This window comes from Gobio gobio, assembly GCF_949357685.1.
Source record: "Gobio gobio genome assembly, chromosome: 1".
NCBI classification, from domain to species: domain Eukaryota; kingdom Metazoa; phylum Chordata; class Actinopteri; order Cypriniformes; family Gobionidae; genus Gobio; species Gobio gobio.
Genome location: NC_137097.1, coordinates 27,841,493 through 27,861,638, shown reverse-complemented (window position 1 = coordinate 27,861,638; position 20,146 = coordinate 27,841,493). Strand labels below are relative to the sequence as shown.

The 20,146-nt window shown below is 37.0% G+C and overlaps 2 protein-coding genes across 4 annotated transcripts in view; both read right to left on the bottom strand.

Annotated features, from left to right (window-relative positions):
• proza (protein Z, vitamin K-dependent plasma glycoprotein a) overlaps positions 1–20,146 on the bottom strand; it is a 229,740-nt gene that overhangs the window by 115,603 nt on the left and 93,991 nt on the right. The window lies entirely within an intron of this gene.
• gprc5ba (G protein-coupled receptor, class C, group 5, member Ba) overlaps positions 1–20,146 on the bottom strand; it is a 71,835-nt gene that overhangs the window by 22,523 nt on the left and 29,166 nt on the right. For all 3 annotated transcript variants that reach the window (XR_013818458.1, XM_079843082.1, XM_079843083.1), the window contains one exon: positions 19,140–19,204. Coding sequence is in view for 2 of the 3 variants with exons in the window: in XM_079843082.1 (XP_079699208.1) it covers positions 19,140–19,184 (45 nt within the window). In the remaining variant the exon portion in view is untranslated. The remainder of the gene's footprint in view (positions 1–19,139; positions 19,205–20,146) is intronic.

The following is a 20,146-nucleotide window of genomic DNA, read 5'->3' as shown; positions in this document are numbered from 1 at the left end:
TTGTAAATATTCACTATATGGACAAGACAAAAAAGTATTGGGACAATTCAGGGCTGAATCCGAAATCGCCCCTTATACCCTCAAATATGGCATTATTTGAAGGGACAGCCATTTGTAGTGGCTATCCCACATTGCACCGCAATAACGAGTGTACAACTGATGTACTCGACGCCTGTTCGAATTCACTCACTCGTTTTCATTCACTCCTTCAAGTGAACTGTATTAGTGTACTAATGTAGGGAATAGCTTAGGGGGAGCGATTTCGGATTCAGCACAGGAGCTTAGATAAGACCCAAGGCCACAAAAAATCCATAAAATCAAGTACCTAGCCGTGCAGTCTGCATTTACAAACATTTGTGTAAAAAAAAAAGGGTTTGCTCTGAAGAGCTCCATGAATTAGAGCGTGGTACTGTGATAGGATGCCACCTTTGCAATACATCAGTTTGTGAAATTTCATCCCTGCTGGATATTCCCCAGTCAACTGTAAGTGGTGTTATTGGAAAGTGATCGATCCCAGCAGTCACCACCAGTGCGTCTTTGGGCAAGGCACTTTCCATGTTGCTCCAGGGGGATTGTCCCTGTAATAAGTGCACTGTAAGTCGCTTTGGATAAAACTAAATTCAGTTGTAAACCCGTAATATAAAGGTTTCATTAATAAGGTGTATAACAGAATTTAGCCAATGACTGCAATGCTCTCATCTCCGGCGAATGGCTTCTGCAGAAGCAAAAAATTTTTTCCTTTTCTACGTGCATTTGCCAAAAATGCAATTCACACGAGCTCTAAGCACATGTGAGTATGCACTTAGAGCTATTCATGTGACTGAAATTTCAGCCCTTCGTGAACAGACAATCACTATATCATTGTAACCTCATCATGGCCTACAACTTCGTCAGGAAAAGACCCCAAAGCTGAGAAATGTAGCAAATCTGATCAATGTTATGTCCGGAAAACACGGCAGAATGCAGAAAATACTAATTTAAAAAAAGTGAATTACCATATGTGCATTGTTTTAAACACCAGCTGCATTTGGTAAAGGTAAATGCAATGTTGTCAAAGAGAGCGATAGAGATAATGTGTGCAATTCCCACGGTGGCTGTACAATACACTGGTGTCTAAGACAGGCCACCCCATAAATCTACAGAAACTCTTGTTGCAAACTTAATTTACATTACTTTTAAGAATAATAAAACAAATGTTGGGAATGGGATATTGCTCATTCTGTGTGTATTGTGTATTTATAACTCTGGTCTAACATCTTTGGCATGAATTGGAACAGAGATTGTAAGCCAGGCCTTTTGTCCAACATCAGTAGCCACGTTTCCATTAGAGATGTGCAAAACTTTTGCTATATTTCTTAAATGTTGATAAACTATTGCGAAATGACAGCGTTTCAATTAACCGATGTTATGCAACAAACTTATTTTTTTCCTCGTGATAACTCATTCAAAAAATTATGCCAACGTATGTTTACGTATATCCCAGTCACCACACTAGACATTATTTTTAAATGGAAGAAGACGTGCGTGTTATCCAAGCATTAATGGCCAGGAAAGCCCCTTATAGGTTACTTGAAGGGGCCATGTATGAGGTGTTTGTGGGTGTTTCTTAATGATAATTTGTGGCATTTCTTTGTTGTCTAGAATCCAGTATTCCTGTAATTCTTTTGTCTTTTATGAGTTTAATAAAAAACTCTGTCTCGTCTTCTGTCCAAACAGGCATCATCTTTAATGAATGATTGACTTTTACATACACCAGGTGACCTGTAAATGTTAATTCCATTCCACAGCTTTTCCATTGCAGTTTTGCAAAATATTCCTTTTTTGAATTGCCTGAAAAACCACCTCATGCAAGCGTAAAAACCTTTTTGCGATATATGGGAGTTTTTGCAAAATTGACATGTTTCCATTGGCCGTATTTTCAAACCGCAATTTCAATTTGCGCAATTTAAAGGGTAATGGGAACGTGGCTACTGACTTCACAAATGCTATACTGGATGAATGGGCAGAAATTCAGACAGAAACACTCCAAAATCATGTGGAATGCCTTCCCATAAGAGTGGAAGTGGTCATATTAATGACTGTGTATTTAGAATGCAATGTCATTCCAGTCCCTGCTGGTGTAATGGTCAGGTGTCCCAATCATTTTGTCCATGTGTATATCAAAACAATTCTCTAATACACTTTTTTTATCAAATGCTGTGATGCCAAACTATCTTGTGGAAGAAGAACGCCATCGCGTTTACAACTATAACAATGAACGCCTTTAGTTAAAGGCTGGAATTTCAAAAGTATGTGAAGTTTGTGGCTCCATTGTTGCTGTAAACTTGCACAACGTTCTTGAATGAATAATTTATAGATGCACGCTGGTCTGTTATTGCAGGGACATTGACTTTACATTTTTACACCCCTAAACATGACGCCGAAAACAAAACTAACTGTGATTGGTTGCGTTACATGTCAGTCAAACATCCTCTTGGGTTGTCCTTGACCAATGAAATCTGCGAAAAGGTCCAGACCTTCTGCCGTCAGTCTGAAGGTCTGGCTACGCAAGACTAAGATGACTGTGATTCACAGAAGACAGAAGATGAGACTGCGCGAGATAGGATCGCACATGTAGGTAATCCACAGGTTGGTACTCAGGTAGAAGTTCAGCCTAAAAAGACGCGACCAAACAAACGTGTTTCGTGCTGGCTTTTATGGAGAAACTGATGAGGCTGATGGCAGACAGGTGTGATGATCGTGGGGAGTGCACAGGTGGTAGCCAGAGAGGATTATGTGAAACATAGGGTGCATTTCATTCGACAGGGTCCCAACGCACTGTTCACTGCTCCCTACTCCTTGAGCACGGTATATCAATTGAAGTGGACTTCGCTGACAGTAATCAATCATTTTGAACGCCCTGCAACGTCATCAAAGAAAGGCAAAGACGGGGTCACGCAGATTATGATATAACAAATTAATATTGTAATTTACTTTCAAATTAAAAACCATATATACATTTACAAAACACACAGTATGTATCTAAAACATATAATCAAAACATTATTTTTATTAGTTTACATATAAGTTGTATTGACTATGAACACATTTGAAGCTGCATCTGTCATTCAATATGAAAATACATTCTGATTTGGTTAACTATGTATAAATGTAGGCTATTCTTAATCAATGGTCTTTGTAGTGGTCTCATCTCGTGCACTTTCTTTCCCAAGCACAGCTACATAGTAAACATTCCTGAGGTAAATAAAGTAAAGCCCTCAGCTGCTTCTCAACACTTTTAATTTGTTTACATACTCATAAAATATAATATGCGAATTGCCATCACAATACATTAGTTTGTATAATAACTATGAATATTCAAATGCTATAAACTCCTCCATCGCAGAGCTGTTTAAAACTCTTTCAACTCTCTACTTCCTGTGAAGTGATGTATCGATGTTCCCTTCTTCCCTACGCCGTTCGCAGTACCCTTCGAACTGAACATGTTCGCTCCCTTTGGATTGGAATCTCACTTGAGATGGCGGAATACCCTCTGAAGTCCACTTCGCAGTCCACTTACGGTCGAATGGGACTCACCCAAAGTGTGCTGAGGTGACTCAGGATTGGCTGCAGCATTTTGTACAATTTGAAGGCGCTCCCGAGAGGTTGGGCTGTGCCGGTAAACTTGACAACTGCACCACAGTGGCTGAGTATATGTCAAAACTATTTGTTTTCCTATGTGAATGCTGTTTTACGTGAATATTAGGACATGAGTGAAACACAAAGCTTTGTTTACAAAAGAAATAATATGTTAGCAATTAAATGTTACATCACAGTCATCTAAACATTTGGATTGAGAGAGGTACATGAGCCCATAAATTAAAGTTTTGTATTCTGTTTTATGATCTGGTCACCCATTATCAGCAAATGTAACAATATTCCATTAGTTATTCCACAGGACATGGAGTCTCTTGTTTCTTTTCCCAAATCTTCACTCACATCTCTCCCATTTTAGAAGGGGATTAAACATTTATTCCTTTGGTTCGCTATTAATTAGGCCTATAATTATCTATAATTATATTTACTGTGGTAAAGTAGAAAAAAAATGGCAAAAGACAGATACTTTTTTGCTTTGCCGTCAAATTCTATTGAACACGGTTTGTGCTTGTTAGACTTGGTAAGGCGCGTTTATTTGTATAATTTCACACATGCCGGTGATTTTAGTTTCACTTTCTCTGGCAGCGCAAAATCAAACACAGCCCAAATGTCTTGCCCCTGTGGCAAAGCTAAAATTCGCTCTTCAGACCTTTTACAGTTGCTTGGGACATCAGAAGAAAACACGGAGATATTAGAAAAGAGATGGTCTCTTTCCTGCTTGTGTCTCACACCCCTCTCAAAGTGTACAGCGGTAGGCTATACAACACATTTTGTGGGGGAAAATAAAACAAATGTTTTTCAAACAATATTTAACTTTCTTATATTATTTAGGTTGCCATTATTTACTGATATTTCACAGAAGAAATTGCTTAAATAAACACGTTTCTTACGCAATGAATGTTTGAACCTTGTTTATTTTTTATATTTCAAAATGTTTTAACTGAGGTGTGTATGTACTGTATATATGTATATATGTGTGTGTGTGTGCGTGCGTGCGTGTGTGTATGTATGTATATGTACACTACCAGTCAACGGTTTGGAAACTGTAATATTTTAACTGTTTTTGAAAGAAGTCTCTTCTGCTCAGCAAGGCTGGATTTATTTGATCCAAAATATAGCAAAAACAGTATTATTGTGAAATATGTTTACAATTTAAAATAACTTTTCTATTTGAATACATTTTGAAATGCAATTTATTCCTGTGATCAAAGCTGAATTTATCATCATTACTCCAGTCTTCAGTGTCACATAATCCTTCAGAAATCATTCTAATATGAGGATTTGATGCTCGACAAACATTTATTATTATTATTAAATGTTGAAAACAGTTGTGTACAATTTTCTTTCAGGATTATTTAATGAATAGAAAGTTCAAAAGAACAGCATTTATCTGAAATATAAAGATTTTGCAACATTAAATGTCTATACTGTCACTTGATCAATTTAATGCATCCTTGCTGAATAAATGTATTTCTTTAAGGTCTTTTCCCCATAAAAAAATATTTATTACTGACCCAAAACGTTTGAACGGTAGTACAATATTACAAAAGCTTTCTATTTCAGATAAATGCTGTTCTTTTGAACTTTTATTCATCAAATATTCCTAAAATGTTTTTTCTAACACAACTGCTTTCAACATTGATAATAATCATAAATGTTTCTTAAGCATCAAATCCTCATATTAGAATGATTTCTGAAGGATCATGTGACACTGAAGACTGGAGTAAATTTCACAATATTACAGGTTTTTGTTGTATTTTTAATAACATAAATACAGCCTTGGTGAGCAGAAGAGACTTCTTTCAAAAACAATCAAAATAGAAGAGTTTCCAAACTTTTGACTGGTAATCTATATATAGGCCATATGTATATGTATGTAATGTATATGTGTGTGTGTGTGTGTGTGTGTGTGTGTGTGTGTGTGTGTGTGTGTGTGTGTGTGTGTGTGTGTGTGTGTGTGTGTGTGTGTGTGTGTGTGTGTGTGTGTGTGTGTGTTGTCACAGCCCTATAAAGAGGAATGATTTACTCCAACTCCACAATGTAGCAAATTGCCATAGTCTAGGAGAGACAAAATAAAAGGCATGAATAACTTGTTTACAATTTCTAAATGAGCTCAATTTAACCACAGCATTGATTTGCTTTTCAAATTTTAAGTTGCAGTCAAAGAAAATTCCACATTTTTTTTTGCACAAGGAGTAATGAGAAGACAGACGCCAACTGTCAAAACCATTATGACAGTCATTGGAACCAAATAAGATAACTTCAGTTCTGTTTTAGCCACACTCTAGAATACTTTATTATTACATTGTAAAGGAAGGTATAACTGGGTATCATAAGCATAGAGATGAAAAACACTCCATGCTTCTTAAAAATTAAATTGGCGCAAGAATTGAGCCGTGAGGTACAACTGGAGTAGAGGTGTATTGACCAATAGAAAGAGAGAACCTTCTATAAGCAAAAACAAAAAAACAAAACAAAACCATTTTAAATGGTAACCCGTAGACCAGCCCAAATATCAGAATATTATGGTCAACCTTATCAAAAGCAGAGCTTAGATCTAAAAGCACCAAAGCAACCACGCTCCCTTAATCAGTTGCTAATAAAATATAATTTCAAACTGGTGCAGATTCGATACTGTGGTGTGATTTAAACATCACAGAAATGTAGTTTGAACTCAAATGAGACTGCAGCTGAATTAACACTATTTTCTCCAGGATTTTAGAGAGAAAAATGCAGCTTAGATTTAGATCTAAAATGAGTAGAATCAAAGTTAGGCATCTTGAGATTTGGAGTTACCACAGCATGTTTGAGGCAGTCCGGGACTAATCCAGCACTGAGATAATGTGCAAAAGATCAGGCTTAACATTATCGAAGATTTGTTTAAGAAATGTCTTGAGGGGAAGAGGTTTCTGTCAGATGTATCAAGGGAGAACCACCAGGAGAACTTAATTACCGTTTCCTGTGCATTTAAACCCTTAGTTTTCTCAGTTCCTGGTCCGGTATCATTTATGTCTATGTGGTTGTGTCCTATTACTCCTTGTGAGTCTCCTGCATGTTACCATTAAAATTACCGTTTGTTTGTACTGCTGTGTCATCGTGCACTTAATACAGCCACCAACTGTGACAGTCTCGGTATACCTATATATATTATCAACTGTATAAACTAACTTCACAACTTTCAGTTGCACTGATATAGTGTAATGGACGTAGGCCAGTAAGAGCATGTAAACCTCACTCCCCTGATCTCAAGAGGTGTGTCTTGCTGTTGCGGTCTTTAGCATCCTTGTGTGCACACCCGCCTCCCATGCCTGAGAGCCCAGTTCGAATCCCGCTCGAAGTGGGTCGAGTAGGACCGGTTACAATGATAAGATATTTTCTTCTCGTTGTGTAAATGCATTTATATACTTCATATTCTTTAATCTCTTCATCTTTGGCAGATATTTATATGATGTGCTAGACAGTGGTTAAAGTGGGATTTGGCAGGTGGGGGAACCCTCAAATTTTGTGTAGGTGCAACAGGTCTCCGATCTTGGAGCCACAACGTTTTCTACCACAGAAATAATTAGTATTTTTTTATAAAACAAAATCGTCAAAGCACAGAGATACAATAAGTATATACTGTCTGAATATTACATTTTAATATCAAGTAGGCCTATATATAAATATTCCAGGCTGCAACACATTAACAGCATTAATGCATTAACTCCAGATATGAGGTCAAAGCAAACAGGTTTCCAGAAACAGAAACAACTTTTGAATATACTACCTTAAGGAGTTTTAAAACATGTCCCCCAAGAATTTTTTCTTTCTTATATATATATGTGTATTTTACAATGTTTGAAGGCTAAAAATAATAATAAATAGCTTTCAAAACAAACCATGTTAGTGGGCAGTAGTCTTTATCTTGTCATACCTACTCTCTCCTCATTTCATCACTCTCTCATTTCCATCACTCTTTATTTTTCTCTAAGTCTCCTTCTCTTGCCCTGTCTCTTCCCCTCCTAAAGCTGAACTCTGGCTGATAGTCTATTAATTTTCGTCTGTGTCAGTTAAGAAAGGGTTAAAGGATTAGTTCACTTTCAAATAAACTTTTGCTTATAATTTACTCACCCCCTTGTCATCCAAGATATCCATGTCTTTCTGTCTTCAGTCAAAAAGAAATGAAGATTTTTGATGAAAAGATTTCAGGATATTTCTGCGTCTAGTGTGACCTTTTCAACGTAATTGGGTATTATGTGACGTCACGAGCGAACATCACTGAACAGAGCACGGCGAGCATTTGTGCTTATAAAACTTAAACTTTATTTATTTAAAAAAAAATGACAGATCGTTTCGCTAGATAAGACCCTTATTGATTGTCTGATACCGTTTGATGTGGTTTAAAGCCCTTTTGAAGCTGTACTGAACCTCTCATTTGGACCTTGAACCATATGGAGTCTATTGACTTCCATTTTATGGATAAATATCCTGAAATCTTTTCATCAAAAATCTTAATTTCTTTTCGACTGAAGACAGAAAGACATGGATATCTTGGATGACAAGGGGGTGAGTAAATTATAAGCAAAAGTTTATTTGAAAGTGAACTAATCCTTTAACTGAAGTTAATTCACTTAAGGATACGAACGCTATAAAGTTTAATAAATTAATTCAGAATATGTTCACACACACACGTTCGTTATTTTATGCCTTTACAACATTTATTATAGATACACCTCGGAAAAATACAGAGGTCCGGATCATCGGTGACCTCATAGCTGACTACGGCCACTATTACAGTCGTGTAGGCAGCCTACAGTTTACCTCAACACTTCAGTTAACATGGTCGGAGCGGAGCTATTCAGTCTGGTTCAGCTAGTTTCGCCACAGAGTCTTACTGTAGACCTACACTTGATGTTGCGCTTGTATTCATATGGATAAAGCGGCTGCCTGGTGCTCGTTATCACTTAAATAGAGTGGCGAAACGAGTTCGTCAGCACTGTGCGTGAGATGATTCAGCTGCTCTCGCGCTGCGACTGCTGGAGATATATATATATATATATTTATTTTTTTTTTTTTTTTTTGAACAACAATTTTTAGTTTCAAGCATTATCATACAGTTTAGGACAACTTTTAAATTTTTCATTATAACTGGGTAAAATTAAAATGTATGAATTAATAAAAAAAAATAAAATACAAATAAAAAGTAAATATATAAATGAACAACAACAAAAAAACTAAACAGAAAAAAATTACAGCAATAACATGCTTGTCTATATACTCTCAATGTCCATCAATTACACAAAAGAGTCACCATCTAGTCTCTTTCCAAAATACATGAAGTTTGTTTTTCAAAAAATAGGTAATCTTTTCTAAGGCAAGGCATGAAGTCATACCCTTTATCCACTGAGACACGCCAGGACTTTCTTCTTTTTTCCAAGAACATGCAATTACACGTTTAGCTTCCAACAAACAGAGAATAAACATCAATCTTTCATGTTTGGACATTTTTAAATTCAGAGGACAAATATGTAATATGCACTACACAACCTGGGATCAAGAGGAATTACTTTAACAATGACTTAAATTACAATATTCAATATTTTGACCCAAAAACAATTAACTTTAGTGCATTCCCACATACAATGGAGTAAAGTTCCCTTCTCTTGTTTACATTTGTAGCATACATCAGAGGCCTGTTGCATGAAGCTAGCTGAACAAACTCTGAGTTTCAGAGTAGGTTTAGAGTTGACAAATCCAGATAAATCCAACCTGGTTTAGATCAAGTTCAACAGGAATAAACGTTCTCTGTCAACTCAGGTTTAATCCAGAGTTTGCGATTCATTCTGAAGCGCATGCACCTGAAAATGTGACAGGTGCAGTAAACAGCCAATCACAGTTTCCGTTTGATTCACTTCTCGCAAGAGAGATGGCGCAAATCACTGCTCTTCTGAAGATTGAGCGATCATTTTGAAAATGAAATGCGTTTACAAAGCAGGAATAAACACTGCTGCTGCAGCAAAAGTTTGAGAAGGCAGCTGAAAGAATATCCGACTAGATATCGATGCATGATGTAAATCAAAGAAATATGTCTAATCTAATAATTATTGGTTCACAAAGAGCTCAAATAAATACACGTTGTTGCATGTATTATATTTATATTTGGCTACTTGTCAATTAATATAATAATTATATGAATATATTATATGAATTAAAAGTAATTATAATTCATATAATAAATTAGCACCAAAAGATGACCAATTTTGTCACTATAAACTGCTTTAATTTGGAATGAGAATCAGGGAGTGTGGCTTTATTGCATCTTTACTCGCAGCTGATTGGTCCAGTTTGGGTTTGCGATCTCTAACCCAGAATAAACCCTGCTCCAGAGCAGGTTAGCCGTGTAGTGTAATGTTACTATGGTGATAAACACTGCTAAAAACCAATCCACCTTCATAAGCTCGAAAAAACTGAGTTTGCTCAATCTAACCGCAAACTTACCTGGGTTAAAACCTAAACCGTCTTTGTGCAACAGGCCACAGGAATATTCAGGTTGAAGTGATGTAACTTAACTGGAGTGATATATTGTCTACTTAGCCATTTATAATGGAGCAGTCTCAAATGGGTGTTCATTGTCTGAGTTTGGGATTATAAACATACCATTTGCCATTCTTCCTCAGTTATATCAACCTGAAGGTCAGACCGCCAAGCTTGAAGTCTGTCATTAAACTATTCTTTAGATTTGGCCACAAACTGTTTATATAGCAGTGATATCTGACCTCTACCTTTCATACAGTTAAGTGTGATATTTTCCAAAGTAGAAAGAGTAGGCTCAACCAAACTTTGGCTTTGTCTTGACTGAAGCTAGCTACGTAATTGCAAATATTTGAAAAAGTGCCTTTGCGGAATTCCAAACCGTGTCCTAATTTCTTCAAAGGACATAAATGTTCCTTCATTATAGAGATCAGACACCTTACTAATACCTTGAATTGATCAGATTTTAAAACCTGGATCGGCTCTACCAGGACGGAAATGTTCATTTCCAAAAACTGGCGAAAAGCATGAGATTTGTGGTAATTCACCTAAATGAGTAAGAGCCTCAAACCAAACTGTTATAGTATTTCTGGTATATGGATTTTTAGTACACTTAATTAACTTTTTAACATCTGTTGAGTATAAATATAAATTCAAAGGAATTAGAATAGAGTGAGCCTCCATAAATACCCAGGTCGGAGGATAATCTTTCTCAAAATAAAACATTGCTGTTCTAATTTCAGCCGTCCAGTAGTACCATTTTAGGTTTGGTAGGTTTAACCCCCCTCTATCATAAGGCAAATAGAGCAAGGAGAGTCTGAGACGAGGGCGCTTGTTCCAAATGAAGTTTGTAAAAGTTTTTTTCATTAGGACAAAAAAAGAGGAATGTGGAGGGAGGGGTATGGATTGGAATATACATAACAGTTTAGGCAAAATTGACATTTTTAATATATTAACACGGCCAATCAAAGAAATGGGGAGTTATGTCCATCTGTTAAGCAGGCCAGATATAGAATCTGATATGGGCTTATAATTAGCAGATACAATTTCATTAACAGTTGGTATAAATTTTAATCCCAAGATAAATAAAACCATCTTGTGAGATTCTAAAGGGTGTCTGAACTGGGGGGAGAAGCCTTTCTGCTTTATGGAGGAACAGCAACACAGATTTAGAATTATACATTTTATAACCTGAGAATTCTCCAAACGTTTCAATCAAATTTAGCAATGCTGGGATAAACTGTTTTAAATTGGAAAAGAATATAATTATATCATCTGTGTATAATGAAATGCGGTGTTCTGAGGGGCCAATTGTAATACCTGAAATACGTGTATGATTACGAATTGCCATAGCCAGTGGTTCGATCGCTAGAGTGAAAAGAAAGGGAGAGAGTGGGCAGCCCTGGCGTATTCCCCTGTAGAGTCTGAACGGGGCGGATATTTTTCCATTCGTTAGTATCTCAGCTGAAGGGTTAGCATACAGGATATGGACCCATTTCATAAACTTATTCCCAAACCCCATTCTTTCCATAGTTTTGAACAGGTACTACCACTCAATCCTGTCAAACACTTTTTTAGCGTCTAATGACAAAAGTGCATTATCGCAAGCATTAGATTTCTCATATAATATATTTAATACTCTACGAATATTATGCAAACCTTGCCTCCCCCAAACAAAGCCGTTTTGGTCCATATGAACAAGCTAAGGTAAATGTATTTCTAATCTCTTTGCTAGCACCTTCATTATTTAGGAGAGAAATTGGTCTATATGATTCAATCATTTGGCAGCTTGTCGGGTTTTAACAGCAGAGTTATTATCGCAGTATTCAGAGAGGGAGGCAAAGCCCCATTTTTCAAGGATTCCTGGTACATGTCCAAAAGGGGTCAAATTAATTTATGATGGAAAATTTTATATAACTATCGGTATACCATCTGGCCCTGGGGTCTTCCCTCCTTTCATACTGATAATGGCCTCAGACAGCTCCTCAGACTTTAGGTCATCTACAAGGGATACCATGAAACCCAAATGTGTAGACATAAAGTCCAAAACATCCAGGAAATCTTTTTGTCTCTCTCTGAATATTCAGAGCTACAAAGAGCCTGGTAGTAGTTCCTAAATATCTAATTTATCTCAGTTTGATCAAATGTTACCTCACCCTTCTTTATCTGAATGGAATTTATGGCTTTCATTTTGTAACTTCTATATACGCCAGGCTAGTAACTTACCCGCCCTCTCCCCACCTTCATAATAAGTCTGTTTAAGTCTCATCAAATTTTTCTTTGCATGTTCTAATGAAAGCTCATTATATTTCATTTTCAATTTGTGCAAATCCAAAAGAAGATCCGGCGTAATTTTTTGGTATATTTCAGATTCAATTTTCTTAATTTTGTTTTCAAGGTTTACCATCTGTACTTGACAGCGCTTATATTTATAATTTGTGTAGCTAATCATTCTTCCTCTTATAAAAGCTTTAAATGCTTCCCTGGGGACTGAGGCAGATGTTTGATTTGTGTTTATTTCAAAATAATAATCTATCTGTTTATCAATGAACTCCAAAAATTCATGATCTCTCAACCAGGTTATATGCAAGCACCATCTTCGGGGTCTGCATAAAAAGTTTGGAAAGTTTAATGTAAATGAAACTGCTGCATGATCGGAGATTAATATGCTATCATACCAGCAGTTCCTAACGTTGGAAATTAGATACGAGAAAATGTTTTATAAGTACTAGAGTAGCATGAATAAGTTAAACTATCCGGGTGTCTGTTCCTCCAAATATCTATTAAATTGAAATCTTGCATATACTGTTTTAACTCTATTCTGGTCTGTACATGAGAGAGGTCTGATTTAGTTGATCTATCCAATTCTGGATATGAAGCACAATTAAAATCTCCTCCTATAACAAAATGCCCTGGCAGTCCAGCCATTAGTAAAAATAAATTTCTGTAAAAAATAGGATTATCCACATTAGGCCCATAAACATTTACTAAATTCAGTCTATCAGAAAGGATCTCGGTTTGGATAATTACATACCTCCCAAGTTGGTCCTTGATAGTGTTAATAATTTGTAACGGTATGGATTTATGTATAAGTGTAATAACTCCTCTAGATTGTGAATTAAAGGAAGCAGAAAACACTTGCCTTGGCCATCTCTTCCTCATCAGCTTTCATTTGTCGAATTCTATTCATCACTTGTTTTAACTTTACAATTTTATTGAGACCTCTTACATTCCAGGATGTAAACTGAATATCAGATAGGGGAGCCATTATTGTATATACAGCATATTCCCATTCTTGCAAAAAGTACTAAAGTAAGTATATAGATTTATTGTGAAGGAGGTAAAAAAAAAAAAAAAAAAAAACACAGCAGCAACACAAAGCAAAATACAGTCAAACAGAACAATTGGCCAACAATCAAGTATTTCCCCAAATGAAATACCATCACCTCTCCTCCCCTCCCTTGTTAAACACTTCCCAAGGTCTTCTCGAAAGAGAGAGCCTGATTATGGAACTATACCGGTCCACCCGCAATCCTTTCACGGTGAGGAACAGCTTGACAGATAGTCGGACGGGTCTGCAACAGTCAGAGATGTCAACCCAACATCACGAAAAAATATATTATTTTAGCATCAGTGATAAACCATAAGTTTGCTTACGTTCATGCAACTGATCCCAAAGAGAGACGTCTTCCTTTAAGTCCTGCTAAACTTTGTCTTTTAGATCTCGCAAAAACCTCTTAGCATCTGAAGGGTTTTCGAACAAGTGGCGCTTTCCCTTGTAGGTCATGCACAAAGTAGCTGGATGCAAGATGCCATAACGCAATTCGGGGAAGTTAAGATCGCGAAGATCCTTCTTCACCACGTCGAATCTTTTCCGTTTTTTGTGCAGTTCAGCTGACACATTAAGAACATAAGCTTTATTTTGTCTAACATCACAGTGCCTAGTGCTTGAGCTGCTTTCAGGGTACGGACTTTGTCAGCGAAGTTTAGGAATTTCATTATCACAGCTCTCTGTGGAGAGTCAGAATGATCTTCTGAGAATCTGCCGATCCGTTGAGCTCTCTCTATGACAAGAGGGCCAGGAACATTTTCCGGGCCGAGGATCTCGGGGAGTAATTTCTCTAAAATTCTCTTTCAAGGCACACATGTCCTTCCCCTCAATTTTTTTTGGAAGTCCCACTAATCATAGATTAGACCGACGACTGCGATTTTCCAGATCATCGACTTTTGATGAGAGAGATTATATGGCAGTTTTCAATTTTGCGTTTGCAGCTCTGTGACGTTATCTTCTTGGGTGCTTATTCAATCCTCGGCTTCTGTTACCCGCGTTGTGAGAGCTTTAAGTTCGCACTGCACTCCGTTAATCGCCTGGAGCAATCCATCAAATCGCACACCAAAGTCCGATTTCAGTGAGTGGATAGCCTCAAGAATTGCAGACTCTTGGCTAACACCTGACGTTCCCTCTTCACTGTTAGCTTCGTTGGATTTAGCATCTGCCTCTGCCTCTCCAGGTACAGTCGATTTAACTTGTTGCTGTGCCGTTTTAATTGGTTTTGGTGGCATCTTGAAACGTTAAGATGTATCATAGTTTAAAATGGAATCAGTTTGTCAGCGTTTATTGGGTTAAAAATAAAATTTAAGTCAGTATTTGTAGCGGAGCTCTGATTCTCGTCCACTCAGCACTGCGCCATAACCGGAAGTCCTGGATATATTTATTAAATTTATCTGGAGGTGCCGGAACGCAGTACCGGACCGTTCCAGCCGACTTTAACCCCTAGTGATAGAAAATCATCGGTGCACAATTTATGCTTTCCCTGCATGTCCTCATTGCTCATCCACATGTCTTAAGTTCAGCTCTGGGGCGATAGAGAGATCGTCAGTCGGCAGTAAGCAGTTTAGCTAATTGCTGATTAAAGATCAGATCCGAGTCAAACACTGTCCTCAAATCTAATCTGAAAAGGGCAATTATTTAGTCTGTAGGGGTTGGATAAAGCAAACCAGTGTCACGCTAGTAAAGTTTTGATGGATGACGATTGTAATAAAGGTAAAGAAGATCACAGTGACATGCAGGAGTCGTACATTAAGTATGTTTAAGTCATTATGTTATTATTAATTAGCAAAAAACATGTTTTGCTGTGTTTAGTAATTCTGAACAATCTGCATAGTAGCAATATGCAGTCAGGTCAAGGTTTTAGGTATAGAGTTTTTTTGGCATCTCTATGAGGTCCTGTTTGATATCCAGCTTTATTTGTAGTCGCGGCTCGTCTGTATTCATCCAAATATACACTGAATTAATTATAAATTATTAATGGGTTCAGCATTCTGCAACAAATATTTGTAAGATTTTATAGACTATTTTAAGTCGTAACGTGAGCAGGATATTATGGGTGTGACGAGACACTTATCTCACGAGACGAGACAAGACAAGATTGTTTTCACGAGAACGAGACAAGATTTTTACATAGTATTTTAAGAAATCCTTTATGAAATACATGACTAGAAAAATTGTTTGCAGATGCATTTGACATGTTTTAACTTTTAACTCATCATCTTGTAATGAACTTGTCATTTTAATTCTACTTTCTGAATATTAATTATCATATGTAGTAAAAGACAACAATACTCAAGCACTGTAAAAGGTTTTGCCACAAACTCAACTGACTGGCTTCTTTTCTGTATGATTTTCTCTTCAGACCTTACTGTACATTATTTATGAGCTTCTACAACTGTTGACCTAACTGAACTCCTTTCCACAAATTGATCATAGATCAAGTGCAAACAATAAGTGCAATCAAAGTACTCAATATTCAAAGTGCAAATAAGAGACCAAATTTTTCGTCAAGCAAGATACAGAGCTAAGAGTTGGTTAACTACACAGATAGCTTTCATATTGAGAGATATTTTCTTGCCTCAGGGAGGTGCTTTCAAACAGCGGGTAACTTACTGAAATCGCGTTTGAATGCGCGCTCAGGTTTACTTTCAATTTCGCAATCGTGTGTATACTGTGTATATCAGACTCTGTGAATAGGGAGCGGGGGTGCAGAACACGCATTTTAAAAATAGACATTTGTCTGACACTTGCGCAATGAATCCTCCGCCACGGTCCTGACGGTCTTCGATTCGATTAGAACTACAAACACGGATAAAGTGTTAAAAAAAAATACAAACATGACGGATGTGCGAGTCTGAAGGTTAAGTAGAGAGGTTTAGATTAAGGGGTTTAAGTGATCAATTATGAGTATTTAACTTGACGAAAATATATTTATTCAATGTTATCCACATTATTTTTCACCTGCAGCAGCATTGAGAACTTTTGTACTGATACATTTGGCCATTAACTTTTAAACTGCAAACACGAGGAGAGTCTCTGCATTAAAAGACTCGCGAATGGCAGATCAACGTGCTACTACATTTCTCTCCGATACGGTAGGAAATTAAATTGAATGGGGAGGATTTGAACTGAAGATGATTGACAGGGCATTTTAAACGTTGATGGGATGCACATAACCAAGCAACGGAGTCCATTAAAGATGATGGAGTAGGACGAGCCAAAGCTTGCATACTTTTCTGCCACATACTCAAAAGTATGTAATTTTTCTTCACAAAAAGAGTACACACTTTTAGGTCGTTGTATAAGTAAGTGAACTGGGACGCAGCAATATTCTATCCTAACTTCACCCTCACACTCAGTCATGACAATACTATGTGAGACAGCTTTTCACCTCGACGAGAAACCTTGGTCACATTTTAGGGCGTTTTCACACCTACCTTGTTAGGTCCGGATTTTCAGACTTTTCAGTTTGGTCCGAATCAAAATTACAGGTGTGAAACCTCCCCCGTACCACGGTCCGGACCAAACAGACGAAATTTGGTCCGACGAAAAGAGGTGGTCTCGGTCTGGATCAAACTGAACAAAGGTTTGGTTCGTTTCTAGTGTGAAAGCATTTTCTGTATGGTTCGTACTTTCAGACCATTTACAGGATGTTCCTGTTTATGTTTAAATATTATAATGTTATTTTAAAATTCAATCTAGGCTACATTGATTATGAAAAGTGAAAAGATACATAATATGTCAGAAGACAGAAGGTCAGAAATGATTTTGAACGAAATTTTGTATGATTTTGCTTAGAAAGCCTTTCTTTAATGTGAATTTCGTTTTCTATAAATTGTATCTTAATTTTAATCAACGTTTAATCTGATAATTGCCTGGATTTAATAAATAAGAAGCAAATAGTCTATAGCAGAAAATAATCGCGGGAGCGATCACATGCTTGAAGCCCCGTTCACACCGCCAGCGACACGCAGCGACACAATCCCATTCATTTCAATGGAGCGCTCGCGACTTCCGGCGACACGAGCGACAGTGACCGTTGGCGACAGAATGTGGGCGTGTCAAGCGTCACGAGACAAGCGACAAAAGTTCAGAAATTTCAACTTTATGCAAATGAGAAGCGATTTTCACGAGCGACAACCATAGGAGTGAAGTCAGTGGAGTGCACGTGATCCGTCTGCTGTACAGCTACTGCGGTGTCGTGATGGAGATGTTGATTTTAGATGTTAGCAATTTCCCTGTTCTTTACTATATGTCTCTGTGTACATACAGAGACACATTTAAAAAAAAATGAAGCATGGAAGGACGAGGGTGATCTGCTAATGACGTTTATAGGCAACCAGTAGTGGGAACGCCCACTAGCGGCATGAATCTCTGGCGCTGGCGACATCATCGCTGGCGGTGTGAACGGGGCTTTACACATGAACTGGAGCTTGTCTCAAATAAACCGAAACTCCGCAGCTACTTGTCTCACAAGCTTGAAATGTCCACTTTTAAACATAATGAATAAAAAAAGTCAAATAATGCACTGTTAATAGTGGCAACGATATGCGTCCGTTCATTCATTCTTGTCAAAGACGCTGACGTCAGACGCACGTCCGTTTACAAACCAATCGATGTTAAGATGCAGCCCACATAGATGATGACAAACCAATCGATGTCCAGATGCAGCCCACATAGATGATGACGAGTGGACGCAAGTGCGTCATGTAAAGTTCTTTAGTGCACTCACATAATTGCAATGTGAAACCAAACCAAAACTAACCGAATTTATAAAATTTATCAAAACATGAACTTCGGTTCAGACCTTGGTGCAGACTTTCAGGTGTGAAAACGCCCTCAGTCTTGCGAGATCTCGTGAGACGTCACACCCCTACAGGATATATTAAAATGTAGCGCATGGATTCGAAAGGCATGTATCATGATACTGAGTGCCTTTGATCTGCTTCAGAAATGTCTGCATCAGGTTAGTAACTACACAGAGGGAAAAAGGGTGTCAAAATGTACCTTTAGGGGACCACAGCTGGTCACTGGGGCAGTACCCTTAAAAGGACATCTTTTTGTATCTTTGTATCTTTTTTAGTCTAGTACAAATACGTACCTTAAGGTACTACTATGAACCTTTTTGTGGTTTATTTTTATTTTTGTCAGTCATTGTTACATTGTATCTCACACTTCTGACCTTTTACTGAAGCGTTGAGTCTTTTCCCTTTTGCTGCTGTGAATTATGAAAATTGTATTGTTTTTTTTTTTTTTACAACTGAAAATTATGTTCTGGAATGTTTTTCAAGTGCACTTTGGGGTGATCAATAGTTGTGAATTATATGGACTCATTATATAATTTGGTTATGGTTTAGTATGCGCATGTTTACATAAATCAATAAAACAAACACACACACACACACACACACACACACACAGTGTTGTGCGATTCATCATATATAAATAGCTTTGACGTTGTGGATAAAAATGATTTGCAAAACGAACATGTGCAAAGACATTCAAACTGGTGTGACTTAATTGTCCAAACATTTTTTGTGGCCACTGTATGTGCAAGTAGTTTTTAAGGTTCATTTTTCTCAAAGCAATCTCCTGTGCATGTGTACCATAAATATTTAGAATTAAAGTAATGGTTTAATATTAAATAAAGCTAACAGCTTACCTTAGTATAAGATATATTCAGTGGCAGAACAGTTGCCTTGAACATTATGGTCTGAGAGATGGACCCTGCACAACAAAAGAAACTGTTTTAGTTTTCACATATTTCATTCATGTTACATTCACACAAAAAACACATCTCCAAATGAAATGTCTCTCAACACTTTGGTAGGATTCAAACCTCATGCATTTTATGGTAGTGTAAAGGCATTTATATAAGAAATGAAATATAGTATGCATGTATTCATGCTATGTTGCTGTGAGACCGCTCAAAACACTAATGAATTAAAGCGCACATGCTCAGTGCTTTATAAATAACTTGTAACGTAATTATTCATTAATTTTAAAATAATGGTCCAGATCACTAGTAGTTCCTGCATAGTGACTAGGTAACACTTTTTTTTTGCTCACAAAAAAATTGAAATTTTTTAATTGAATTACTTTACCAATTACTGTATTTCAAAAGTAATTCTTTACTAGGGAAAGTAACTTTTAAGCTACTTTTAAAATGTAAATATGAACAGTACTAAACAGTCAAACACAATAAACTATTTTTCATTCAACATTTCAAGCAAAACTTGTAAATGCATCTGGTTGTTTAAACCGCATATGTACATTTTACTCCTGGCAAATTGTAAAAAAAAAAACACCTGTGAGAACGTGTTATAGGCTATATATGACATGTTGTAGCCAGATATGACGGCACTACTGCAACACGCATCAACGCAAATGAGTAGCAAGCCAACACGCAAACCGCCACAAGTGAATTAAGTCTCAGATTCTCAAAAATACAATAATCTTCATTAAAACTAATGACACTAAATGATCTTACCAGTGATCATACTCTCATATTGCGGTCTTTAATCTTGAAATGAGATGATGAATAAAATGCAGCTCATATACAGTGGGGAGTACAAGTATTTGATACACTGCCAATTTTGCAGGTTTGCCCACGTACAAAGCATGTAGATCCATACAAAAATCCAGAAAATCACATTGTATGATTTTTAA